Here is a 13,779-nt window from a genome sequence, read left to right on the forward strand (position 1 = left end):
TCAGCAGTCAGAGCGTCAGCCTGCGGTCCTGAGAGACCCGGGTTTGGTTCCCGCTAAGGGCACGTACCTCTGTTGCAGTTTGTCCCCGGCCCTGGTTGGTCGTGTGGGTGGCGGCCACTCGATGTGTCTCTTTCATGTCAATGTTTCTCTCTCTCTCTCTCCCTCCCACTCTATCTGAACAAAAAATGGAAAAATGTCCTCGGGTGGGGATAAAAAAAAAAGCTTAAATGACACAATGCTTGTAAAAGACTGTCACCGCCCTGATACATACATTTAACACACGGTAGCTATTAGTAGTGATGTAACAGTAAATGTAAGTTTAGAACTTAGTAATAAAAGAAAAGAACCTAGAACTCTAAGGGTTGCCATTGCTGACGGGTTTGGAAACTTCGCTTTTTCAGAGACCCCCGCTGGACCGCAGAGACCTGTCCCGGCTGCCCCTGGCCCTCCAAGACCCAGCCCGCGTTCCGGGACAACCGGAGCAGATCCAGCTGCTCAGCGAGGCGGTGACGCCTCCTTCGGGCGGCCGTCCGAGCTGGTGCCAGTGCGGGAACTGCGTCCCGTCCCAGCTCCCCGAGGGCTGCGGGTGCCTGGAGGAGCTCTGCTGTCGGAGGAAGCCGGGGGCCTGCATCACTACTTCAGAGCCATTCAGGCAGCTCGTGCTGTCCAGACACGTCCTGCGGTTCCTCCTGCTCTACCAGGAGCCCTTGCTGGTGCTGGATGCGGGCTCCGCCAACAGCCAGCTGCGCCACTGTGCCTACAGGTGCTACGCGGCCTGGCGCTTTGGCTCCCAGGACCTGGCCGACTTCGCCATCCTGCCCAGCTGCTGCCGCTGGAGGATCCGGAAGGAGTTTCCCAAGAGCGAAGGCCAGTACAGTGGCTTCAAGAGTCCTTACTGATGGGACCACGCTGAACAGTCATAGTAACATTACCTCTGCCTGCACCTTGGACTGCTTTCGGCTGCGAAGATGTGTGGCCAGATTAGCTCTGTATGTGACGAGCAGAGAGGCCTGGACACACGCGAACAAGCCAGAATCCCTCCGCCAGGATCCCTCAGCGTGGACCGAGTCACAGATTCAGATGTCTGTCTCGATTCTGTCCCTGTGAAGTGGTGTGAACTTAGGCCTTTAACCTCTGTACCTCAGTCGCCTTACTTTATCCAACCTACTATCTCAGAGCTATTGGGAGGAAAAATTGAGACGGTGTACCCAAACTTTCTTGTTAATGCAGTTACATGAACACAAAGCAGCTCATTATGAGGTCAGACGAGGATAACGTCCAACTCTGAACAAACCCTTTGGGTCTTGGGTCCTGGTTGGAGAACGTGGAGGATTCAACGTGGCCACAAATTCTTTGGCCCGTGTCCCTCAGGACCTGAGGGTTGTGTCTCCTCCCCTTGCGTCTGGGCAGCTCTGATTGCTTATCCAATAGTGGAAGTGAGGCTGTGCCAGCTTCAGGGTCTTGGACTTAAGATACTGGCAACTTCCACTCCCTGTCCCTCCACACTCTTGCTGTGAAGGAAGCCAGCCTCCAGGTAAAAGCTTGACTAGCCTGAGAGGGCCATGCTGTGAGGAAGCCCAAGCAGCCATGTGGAGGAGAGATGCCTGACCATTCCCAGCTTTCAAGTCATACAAGCTCAGTCACTAGACATGGGAGAGAAATCTTCAGATGTTTCCAGAGCCTGCTAATACATGTCTGCAACTGCATGCGACACCCCAAGTGAGAGCTGTCCAGTGAACCCACAGAACAAAACTGTTTTAAGCCACTATGTTTGGTGTTCTTTGTTACATCGCAACAGATAACTGGGACAAGAGAGCAAGCCTAATTCCTGGGGACACAGACTCAGCCTATACCTTCCCTGGCCCTAAAGGTCTTAGGGAGCCTGGACCACCCCTGAAGCCCTGCAGGGGCCTACGTTCCTAGTCGGCAGTTCCAGGAGGGCTACAGACCAAACAGGTGACTCACCAGCCCAGCCCTGGAATCTATCAACGCCAACTGCCAAGCTACCCAATACATTCCAGTTGCATCCCATTTCTATGACTGGAAGTAACTGCTGCTGTTTAAAAACAGGAAAAGGCTTCTTTTATGCTTTTAACATCCTGCACTTTGCAGCCAATTAAAGTGAGTGTAGTCTGGATGCTACTGAAAAAGCAACCCACACCAAACCTTCACCATTTCTACACATCAGCCTCTAAGACTATGAAAATGGACAGTCGCAGGGCCTAGGACCCCCTGCAGGCTGTCCTTCTCATGGTTTTGGCACTAGAATGGACTACTTCTAAACCACCACTGCAAACAGAGACCAGTCTTCAACACTGTGACTGATGAAGGATGTCAGGCTTTTTTATACATACTCTACGATGTACCATTTTGATACTTTTTTAAAAGCCAGCTAGCTGCTTTCTACTGTATTAAAATGAGATGAACAAAACCCTTCTTTTTGTGATCCAGGATTTCATCTGGCTTTCAACTCAGGAATCAAGTTCATTAGGCCAGACTGAACTTTCCTTTTTGCTACTTTTCCAAGATAATTTTAAAAAGCGGATTATACAGCCAGCCAGTGTGGCTCAGTGGTTGAGCATCAACCCATGCACCAAGAGGTCGCTGGTTCGATTCCCAGTCAGGGCACATGCCCAGGTTATGGGACTGCAGGAGGCGGCCAATCAATGTTCTCTCTCATTGATGTTTCTCTCTCCCTCTCCCTTCCTCACTCTAAAATCAATAAAGAAAAAAACATTTTTAAGTGGATTATACATGACTACTTCAGGATTGAAATTCTTACTCCTAGAATTCTAGTAACAGCTACAGGTTTCCATTCTGATGGCTTCTCAATCTTTATACCTTTATTTTTTGGTGCCTCATTCCTGGTGAGTTTCTGTCACCCATGGAGGCATCAGACAGTCAGAATGTGGGATGACAGATCCACCTACTCTTTTCCTTCACCTTCCCCACAGATGCTTTTTGTTGTTTCTTTTTATTCTAACGTCTAAGCTTGAAGTTGTCTGATAAAAGATCAGAAGTGTGGTTAAGAGGCTACACACAAAGCCTCCCTGCTTCCTGCAACTTTTTTTTTTTTATCCTCACCCAAGGACATTTTTGCATTTATCTTCAGATAGAGTAGGAGGGAGAAAGGGAGGAAGAGAGAGAGAGAAACATCGACATGAGAGAGACACACTGACTGGCTGCCACCCACACGACCCCAACGGGAGCCAGGAACAAACTGCAACCGACGTGCCCTTAGCGGGAACCGAACCCAGGACTCCCTGGTCTGCGGGCTGACGCTCTAACCGCTGAGCCAAACTGACCAGGGCAGCAACCCCTCTTTTTAAAAATATTTTTTAATTGATTTTTTTTAGAGATAGAGGAGGGGAGCAGGAGAGCGAGAGAGAAACTTCGATGTGAGAGCAGAACATTGACTGGCCACCTCCTGCAGGCCCCCCCACCAGGGATTGAGTCTGAAACCTGGGCATGTGCCCTGACCAGGAATCGAACCAGCAACCTTTTGGTGCATGGTATGACGCCCAACCGAGCCACATCAACCAGGGCAGCAACCCCTCCCCCCCCTTTTTTAACAGATCTGTAACAAGTTTAGTCGGTACAGTTCCAGAGAGTGAAGCTTGGGGTGGACGAAGAGGGGGGGGGAGTGGTCCTGATGGCCTCTGGGGTCCTAGCTCAGAACCCAGAATCATGCTTTCATAACCAGCCTGAAGCCAGTCGACTTAATCCCTCCAAGCAACCAACTCGTCCTGCTGGCCAGGGACTTATCCAGCTTTAGCACTGAAAGTTCCACATCCCAGGAAACTTCTCAGTCCCAGAAACACAGGGCCATCGATCACCTAAGGCTTGACCTCCCTTGCTTGAAGCTGTACCACACACAAACAAGACACTGAGTGGGATTCAAAGTGCTGTAAGGTTTTCAAGTTAAATCTGTGTCTTCTGTCGCCTCTGTCTCTCTGGTCTATTACCTGTGCCAGCATGAGTCTTTTTCTACCAGCACATAGGGTTCCCACCCAGTTATCACAAAAACGTCATCAGAAACGTCAAATGAGGCAGACATTTCTACTCTGTTAAAAATCTTCATGGCCTAATTTTCTAAGGGGAAAAAAAAATCTAAATTCACACAAATGGTCTTGAATATTTTGTAAGCTCTTACTTTGCTTGGGTGAGAGATTTATTTTCTGTGCTTATGAAAATTCCTTTGTGGAGGAATAATCATTCATCTATTGGAGTTAGCTTTGTACTTCTCCCTTAAGCCCTAGTCCCTTGCCATGCATTTGAGAATACGTAAAAAAAATGTAAAACAAAACCTGCCCCAAAGAAAACAAATCAAACTATCCCAAGATTAAAGACTAAAGATGGTAAATGACATTCTTGGGGGCTTAATCTGAATAAAGAATCTTATGTTCATAATGTTTCTATGGAGTTAATCACTGTATTAGTTTCCTGTTACTGCTGTAACAAATTACCACGGACTTAGTGACTTAGGACAACGCAAATCTGTTATTTTAAAGTTCTGGAGGTTAGAAGCCCAGATGGGTCTTACGGACTAAAACCAGTGTGTCGGCAGGACTGCGTTCCTTCCGGAGGCTCGGGAAGGGGTGGGTTGTGGGGGGATCCAGTCCTTGCCTCGTCCAGCTACTTTCCTAGGCTCAGGCCCCCGCTGGCATTCGTCACTCTGACCTTTGCTCCTGTCATTACACGGCCGTCGCTGACTCCTTCTTCAGCCCCTCCCTTCCGTTTCGTGAAGACCCTTGTGACTGGAGTGGACGCCCCAGGATAACCCAGGATGCTCTCCCCATCTCAAGATCCTTAACTTAATCACAAAAGTCCCTTCTGCCATGCAAGGTAACATGTTCACAGGTCCAGCCATCGGACATGGGTGTCCTGAGCGGGGTGGTGATTATTATTCCACCACAGTAATGCAGACATCATCGTAGGAAGTTCCCAGATTCGACACTCATGGGACTTTATCTTTGGGTCTTGTTTTCCCAAGTCTGGCAGGTAAGACAGACTTCCAAATATTTAGGTATCTAATAGCTTCTAAATAAACTTGAAAAATATTGTATTATGCTGTACACTAATGTCAGGGAACATGATGAAATGTATGAGGGTTCCAGTAACTGTCATCTCCACAAGCAAGATTTCTCCCATTTCAAGGTGATCCCGCGATCCTCATTATCCTTAATCTTAGTCTACACCAAGAAATGGAACCATAACAACAGTCCCACATAGGACTATGCAATGTTTTAGACAAAATGATTTCACAGCATTTTTTAACAGTATATATTTTAAGTTTAAATTGACATTTTTGACATTTTTGTGCTAGGTACTTTGTTGGTTCTGGGATCACAGAAATTAATAAAGCATGGTCCCTGCTCTTAAGAAATTCAGTCTAGTAAGGATGGGGAGGCACGGTGATGGGTTTATAAACAGCTAATTGTAACACAAGAAAGAAGAAAAGATACATTAAATAGAAGTACAAGTAATGTTCTGTGGAAGAGGCAATTAATTCTGCCTAAAGAAAGACTTCGTTCATGTCCTGGCATTTAGGATTTTGAAATGGCTCCTTCAAAAAGTTCACATCTATTTTCCAGTTTTAACGGTTCACTGCCAGGAGGCTCACAGTCTGAACTCATCTGGGAATAACTCACTAAATCACAGACCAATTTTAGGAACCTCCTAGAACTTTCTCCAAGGTACCCTTCATTTCTTTATTCCAGAGGCTGTAGATCATGGGGTTGAAAAAAGGGGTCAAAACTGAGTAGAACAGAGTTGTGAACTTCTGTGTGCTCTCTGTCTGTCCTGTCCCTGGGCGTACCTGTCACCACGACCGAACCACAGAGGGCCAGGTGTGGGAGCAGGTGGAGAAGGCCCTCTTCCAGCCAGCAACGGGGGGCACCTGGGTTACGGCCTCAGTACCAAGGTGCAGGAGCCAATAATGCAGGAGAAGGTGGCAAAGATGAGGAGGGAGCTCGTGGTGCCACACATGAGAACAGTTCCTGGAACTGGGACACAGGCGGGAGCCAGGGCCAGCAAAGGACCCAGGTCACACAGAAAGTCGTCAGTCACATGCAGGCCACCAAAGGGTAGCTGGGTAGAGATATCACTGGACCAGAAACCAGAGGAAACGGTCCACCCAGCAAAAAATGTCCAGGCTGCTGCAGAATTTCAGTCCTGACGGTGAGGCTGCAGGGGGCGGCCCAGGGACCGGTCATGGCCATGATGGAGAGAAACAAGCATTCGCTGTGCCCACCGAGCGAAGGAGAGGTTTGGGCCTGGGAGAGAGAGCTGGCCAGCATGTTGGGCACATCAGGGCTGACATAGCAGATCCCCAGGAAGGAGCGATCAGCCAGCAGAATGTACATCGGGGTGTGCAGCTGGTGGTCCCAGCGCACTGCCCACGTCATGGCCATGTTTCCAAAGAGGGGCAGGAAGTAAGTCACAAAGAACATGGAAAAGAGGAAGACCTGTCTCTCCCAGCGGCGAGGGGGGCCCGAGGGGATGAACTCACTCACAGTGTGAGAAATGGCACTGGCCATCCATCCGTGCAGGCTCCCAGCTCCCTTCCTTGCTACCTCAACTCCAAGCCAGTGACGTCAGCCCGGTGCCAGAGTTGAGAAAGGGCAGTTTCCACCAGGGCATCCTGAAGGCTGCATTGTACTTTCACCATTTCATAAACTTGGACTGGCTCCCTCCAGGCTCCAGCGTCGGGGAGGCAGCTTGACAGGCACCAGAGACAACGGGAAGACTGCTGTTTGACCCCAGGGTGAGAGCTGGACAGATGTGCTGGTGGCGGTCATTGTCCCTTGGGTGAGCCCCTCCCCGGCGGGGCGGGCAGATGGGACCATCTCTCTCAATTTCACAACATTTTAAGGCTCCGTAACACAGCAGTGAAAAGCGAGGATTCTGGAGTCAGACAGACGTGGGCTCAGACCCTGGTGCACCGTGTGCGCGATCTAAGGGTCCGCTGGCTCCACGTCGCAGCACCGACCCCGCTGGTCACGTGAACCGACCGAAATGAAGCCCTGAAAGCACCCGGCAGGGCCTCAGCTGTTACTGTCACGAAGATGATGTCGTCGTCGACACAACACCACTGACCCCCGTTTCATATGTAAAGAAACAGGCTCCCAAAAAGCAAATGGCTCATCTATGGATGCACAACTGGTCAATAACCTTACATGTCCACGTGCATCCTGGTACTCACAGCATCCACTCATGAACACCGTTGTTTTCAGCGATATCAGATCATCTCCACAGTCGCCCTCACAGTTCTTCAACCATCCCTTCTAGTCCTGGCTTTCTCCCCTATCCAGCTTCTTTTCTGTTGTTGTTCAGATAGAGTGGGAGGGAGAGAGAGGAAGAGAGAGAGGGAGAGAAACATCGACGTGAAAGGGACACATCGAGTGGCTGCCACCCGCACGACCAACCAGGGCCGCGGACAAACTGCAACCGAGGTACATGCCCTTAGCAGGAACCGAACCCGGGTCTCTCTGGACCGCAGGCCGACGCTCTAACCACTGAGCCAAACCGGCCAGGGCCTCCCATCCATCTTCTATTCTCTGTTGCCTATCAAAGGATGTGGTCTTTGAGATCTTCTTACATCCTAGAGATCAAAAGGCAAATGTGCTGGGATTTCAAGACAAAATTACAAAAATAGGTCCAGTTCATCTGCAGGAATATCATACTCCCCATTTTCTCTGCTTCAATAACCTGTAATGAGCCCCACCCACTGAATGGGAGAAAACATTTGCAGATCATACATCAGGTAAAAAATTGTTTCTAGAATATATAAAGAATTCTTACCCTGGCCTGTTTGGCTCAGCGGTTAGAGCATTGGCCTGCAGACAATACAGTCCAGGTTCAGTTCCTGCTAGGGGCACGTACCTCGGTTGCAGTTTGTCCCCGGCCCTGGTTGGGGTCGTGTGGGTGGCAGCCACTTGATGTGTCCCTTTCACATCGATGTTTCTCTCTCTCTTTCTTCCTCCCTCTCTCCCTTCCTCCCTCTCTCCCTCCCATTCTATCTGAAGATAAATGCAAAAAATATCCTCGGATGAGGATTAAAAAAATAAAAGGGACATTGAAGCCCTGGCTGATTTGGCTCAGTGGTTAGAGTGTCAGCCCATGGACCAAAGCGTCACGGGTTTGATCCTGGTCAAGGACACGTACCTCGGTTGCAGTTCATCCTCGGCCCTGGTTGTGCAGTAGGCAACCAGTCAGAGAGAGAGAGAGAGAGAGAGAGAGACTCTCTCTCTATGTCTCCCATTCTCTCTTCCTCTCTCTCCCTACCACTCTATCGGAAGATAAATAAAAATGTCCTCAGTGAGGATTAAAAAATAATAATAAAAAAGGGACATTGGAACATCTATAACAAAAATAAATGAAAAATAAATAAATAAAATGGTTTAGGAAAGTGCTGGTCTAGTATCTAATATCTAATAAAGATCACAAGACACACACACAAAATAAAAAAATAAATCAAAGGGATGTTGGGTCTGACAGGGTGAGACCCGCTGATCCAGCCGACAGCACAGGGTGTCTGTGGTCAGCATGTGGCCTCCTAGATCAGAGCTAGGCTTTTCCTTCTGTCTAGGACAGCGTCAGCCTCAAAGATGCCATGGAGAAAGCACCAGGAAGTAATAAAATAACTGATCACTGTTCACGTTTGCTGCCCACTAGCTCTGCGTTTAGATGTGCAGTTTCTGGAGGTATGTATGACTATACGTGGGCCACGTGTATCTGTCACACAGTGACTTGTTCCACATTGTCTATGTGCCAGATAAGTGAATCTTCCATCTTCCAATGCCTGAACATTTAATGTACACATTTTTTCAGTGAACATAATCCTGAACAAAGGACACTGCTTCATCTGACTGGCCTTTTGTGGCTCAAGGCCATTGTGACACACACTCTTATAACCAAATGACACCCTGAGGCACATGGAGGTTGGCCACTGCTGGCCTCTCAACTAAATGGGCCCAGACTGATGGGCTTTGTGGAGTTCCTGGCTCTGTGTTTTATAGGGACCTATTTCTCTTCATGGGCTGTTCCTGCTGCTCTTAGTACTGGTGGCCTCAGCGGTGCCTCCCACCTCTCTCCTTTGCTGCGCTCATGCAAACATTGCTTTAATGCCCACACTACCAGTGGCAGTCTATTCTTCTTAGCACCATAACCAAAGTATTTTCAATTCCAAGTTTGAAGAGCTTACCAGCTCAAGGGGAAAAAATGTGCATTTATTATAAGGTTATGGGGGTGACCTCAAGGGCAAAGGTGAACCAAGGGGGAAGAACCAGGGCGCAGAAACTCAGAAAAACCAGAGGCCATTTTCTTAGCCTCTCGCACCTCTGTGCCCCTTTGCCCATCTGTGTCATTCTTTGGTTCTGCAGACTCCTCTCCTTGGTTTCTCCGCCCAGATGACTCTGCCCTGGCCCTGGCCAGGTAGCTCAGCTGGTTAGAGCACTGTCCCGATACCCCAAGGTTGCGGGTTCGATCCCCAGCCAGGGCAAGAATCAACCAATGAATGCATAAATAAGTGGAACAACAAATTGATGTTTCTCTCTCCCTTCCTCTCTTTAAAATCAATAAATTAAAAAAAAAAAAAGATGACTGTCACTTTTACTCAATTCGGTTCTAGTCACTCACAGAGAACAAAATGTTATCTATCTCTCTCCCAGGGCAACTGTCCCAAAGGAGACAATCAGATTGACCCTGTTTTTGGTCAGGTTACCCCTGTGGTTCAATTGATAAGGTCACAGTAGAAAATAGCTTCTGGGGCCATCTCTGTAGGGAAGGGCAGTTTTTACACAATGTTGTAGTGAGTGAGCTGGCTTAACATGCAGCCAAGGATACCAGATAAGCCGGATTCAAAATTGTATCTAACATAACAATGCGTTAGTCCAGCTGGTGTGGCTCAGTGGTTGAGCATCAACCCACGCACCAAGAGGTCGCCAGTTCGATTCCCGGTCAGGGCACATGCCCAGGTTGTGGGACTGATCCCCAGTGGGGGGCATGCAGGAGGCAGCCAATCAATGTTCTCTCTCATCAATGTTTCTCTCTCCCTCTTCTTTCCTCTCTCTGTAAAATCAATAAAGGGAAAAAAAAATTTTTAATAAAATAAAACTGCGCTCGCCCTGGCCGGTTTGGCTCAGCGGTTAGAGCGTCAGTCTGCGGTCCCAAGAGACCCGGGTTCGGTTCCCGCTGAGGGCATGTACTTGGGTTGCAGTTTGTCCCCAGCTCTGCTTGGGTCGTGCGGGTGGCGGCCACTCGATGTGTCCCTTTCACATCAATGTTTCTCTCTCTCCCTCCCACTCTATCTGAATAGAAAGATGGAAAAATGTCCTCGGATGAGGATTAAAAAAAATAATAAAATAAAATAAAACTGCGCTCTGTGTGAGGGCCTAGGTGTTCCCCTATGAAGAGAGAACGTAAGGATTGGCCCTATTATTTTGGGGTATGTACTTTTTTTTCCCTGAGGAAACTTTGGCCACCTCCTGCATGCCTCCTGCATGCCTCCTACTGGGGATTGAGCCTGCAACCTGGGCATGTGCCCTGACCAGGAATTGAACAAGCAACCTCTCTGTGCATGGGGTAACGCTCAATCCACTGAGCCACGCCACCCGGGCCATTCTGAGTTAAATTTTTATACACGGTCGAAAGCAGGGGTCCAACTTCATCCTTCTGCAGGTGGACATCCAGTTGTTCCAGCACTTGTTGAAAAGACTGTTCTTTCCTCATTGAATTGTCTTGGCCCCTTATTTAGTTTTTAAACTAAATCTTATTTCTTTGTAAACTAAATTCCCTAGGTGGATCAATAACTGACGACACTCAGTCAAGCATACAACGACAAATATGCAACTGAATGTGGTTAAGACGTGTGTATGCGCCCGGTCGGTGTGGCTCAGTGGACTGAGCATCATCCCATGGACTGAGAGGTCCAGGTTCGACTCCCAGTCAGGGCACATGCCCGGGTTGTGGGTTCAGTCCCCAGTAAGAGGCGTGCAGGACGCAGCTGATCGATGTTTCTCTCTCACATCGATGTATCTCTCTCGCCTTTCCTCTTTCTCTAAAAATCAAAAAAACATACTAAAAAAAAAAAAGATGTATGGATGTGAAAAGCCCCAACTATAATCATCAGTTACTTTCTTTTTTTTTTTATTTCCAATCCTCACCCAAGAACATTTTTTTTTCTATTTATCTTCAGATAGAGTGGGAGGGAGGGAGAGAGAAAAACATCGACGTGAGAGGGACACACAAATTGGTTGCCTCCCACACAACCCTGATCAGGGTCAGGGACGAACTACAACTGCGGTCCGTGCCCTTGACCAGAATCAAACCCACAACTCTGGTCCGCAGGCTGAAGCTCCAACCACTGAGCCAAACTGGCCAGGGCAATCATCAGTTACTTTCATTTACATAAACTAGGATTATTCTGGCCAGTACATTGGCTATATTCACTATCTTGACTGTGGTGATGGTTTTATGGGTATATCATATGTCAAACTTATCAAATTGTACATTTTAAATATGTGTAGTTTATTATATGTCAATTATACCTCAATACATTTTTATTAATTTACTGATTTGAGAGAGAGAAAGCAACATCGATTTATTGTTCTACTTATTTATGCATTTATTGGTTGCTTCTTGTAGGTGTCCTGAGGGGGATCAAACCTGCAACCTTGGTGTATTGGTATGATGCTCTAACCAACTGAGTTACCCAGCCAGGGCCTCAGGAAATCTGTTTTTAAAAGAGAGATAACCTAAGGGCAAGACAGTACATGAAATAACTTCTTTTCCTAGTCAATTTTCAGGATCAGCTTCTTTGGTTGAGCTTAAGGATATAATACCAACCAGTAATTTGGTAAAAGTTGTACTTCTACATTTCTCTTAATCAACTTTGTTCCAAAATGCAAGCACACCTTTTCAATTCAGTATTTGTAAAGCTGGGACCACTCATCACTATGGATAAGAATTAAGGAGAGCTGAAAATGTGTTTGATTCTTAAGGAAAAGCATTTTTCAGTGAGAAGTTAGAGACAAGGTTTTCCTTTTTCTACCTAGCATGTAAACCCTCCCCGCCACACCACGCTCCTTTTTGGCAGAGACTTCATCGGTCTGTTCACCCTCACATCCTTAGCATCAAGAACACTGCCAGTCACACAACAGGCCCTCAGTAAGTATCTGTCAAACGAATGAATAAAATACCACTTAACATGCACCACCTTTTCCTGGGACCATTTTGCATTGAGGCAGGTGGCAACTCTATTTCTCCTTCTAACTCAACTATTCCATCTCTAGAGGCAGATGCTGACTGTTTCCTGCACATTTTCCTTTTTCATCCATTCCACTTTTTTGTTTAAAAAAAATTTTTTTTTAGTTTTCAAGTACAGTTGACACTCAATATTATATTAGCTTCAGGTTGCAAGTTTTCTTATTATTCAACTGTTATATGAAGAAAAATAGGGTGCCCTGGCCGGTTTCTCAGTGGTTAGAGCATCAGCCTGCGGTCCTGAGAGACCCAGGTTCGGTTCCCGCTAGGGGCATGTACCTGGGTTGCAGTTTGTCCCCGGCCCTGGTTGGGTTGTGTGGGCGGTGACCACTGGATGTGTCCCTTTCACGAGGATGTTTCTCTCTCTCTCCTTCCCACTCTATCTGAACAAAATATTGAAAAATGTCCTGGGGAGAGGATTAAAAAAAAACAAAAACAGGGTAATGTGGCTTAAGGAAATCCCACATCCAAGAAATGAACTAAAATATTGTATCAAATATTATGCACAGGATCTACAAACTGGAAGCAATCAGGTGAAAGCAGTTAGGGAAATCAGAGTACACCCCCTGGAAGAAACGGTCCACAGAGTTAAAACAACCATCATCAATGACTCTGCAATTACATGGAAAACAGGCCGTACGAATCGGGAAGTGAAAAGCACCCTTGCTGACTATGATTACAAACGAAAATCTTCCACACAGTCATTTACCAGAATTGACTCTACTCGGCGAAGCCAAGATGTTTTGACTTGTTCTGACCACGAGTGGGCGCCTGGCACAGGGAAGGTGCTGATCAATCAAGAATTTGCTGAATGAATCAATGAAACTAAACAGAAAACACATCTCTGCGAACATACCTGAAGGGAAGGCACAAATGTGCAAATAGTAGGTTCCAGTGGTGGGGCTGTGGGTGTTGCCTCTCATCTCCTTCTCCCTCAAGTGGTGATACAACTGTCTCGGCCCGAAGGATGGCCACGGAGACCCCTCGCCGGCGGCCGCTTCCTCCCCTGTCCTGCAGCTAAGGAAGCAGGTGCACTGGATTAGGGTGTGGCCCGAGGACCTCTCCAGGGCGGAGTGCCCCAGCCAGGGCTCCCAGGGCACCTGGTATTCAGGTCTGTCCCCCGCAGAGGCTGACGGGGCGGCGCTGCCCCCTGCGCCCCTGCGCCCCGGCCCCCATCAGAGCCTGCAGCTAGGACCCCGGAGGGATGCCCCTCCACCTACGCTGTCCCCGCGGGCCCTCCCCCAGGTCTCTCGCAGATCGTGGGCCCCCTCGGGGGGTCGCGCATCACCCCCGACTCCACCGAGGTCCCCCGAGAGGGTGACTCCTTGCCAAGGGGGCGGTCACTCCGTCCGCCAGGGCTCCAGCTCCTCTAAGGGGGGCCTTCTTCGCCCCGGCCCTCGGGAGGGGGTCCACCCCGCGACGGCTCCGGAGGGGTCGCTCGGCCCCGCCCCGGCCCCGCCCCCTCGGAGGGGCGGTCGCTCTCCCCGCGGGCGCGCCCAGCCACGGGGCGCCGGT

General features: G+C 48.5%; 1 protein-coding gene and 1 pseudogene across 2 annotated transcripts in view; one reads left to right on the top strand and one right to left on the bottom strand.

The window, feature by feature from the left end:
- The window catches only part of P2RX7 (purinergic receptor P2X 7), a 34,668-nt gene extending 33,691 nt beyond the window's left edge, over nt 1-977 (top strand). For both annotated transcript variants that reach the window (XM_036277087.1, XM_036277088.1), the window contains exon 13: nt 402-977. In XM_036277087.1, the coding sequence (XP_036132980.1) occupies nt 402-899 (498 nt within the window). In that variant the 3' untranslated portion in view covers nt 900-977. The remainder of the gene's footprint in view (nt 1-401) is intronic.
- Nucleotides 978-5,571: 4,594 nt separating this feature from the next.
- On the bottom strand, nt 5,572-6,539 carry LOC118640286 (annotated as a pseudogene).
- Between the last annotated feature and the right edge of the window lie 7,240 nt (nt 6,540-13,779).

Source organism: Molossus molossus, unplaced genomic scaffold (assembly GCF_014108415.1).
Source record: "Molossus molossus isolate mMolMol1 unplaced genomic scaffold, mMolMol1.p scaffold_m16_p_22, whole genome shotgun sequence".
Classification (NCBI taxonomy): Eukaryota; Metazoa; Chordata; class Mammalia; order Chiroptera; family Molossidae; genus Molossus; species Molossus molossus.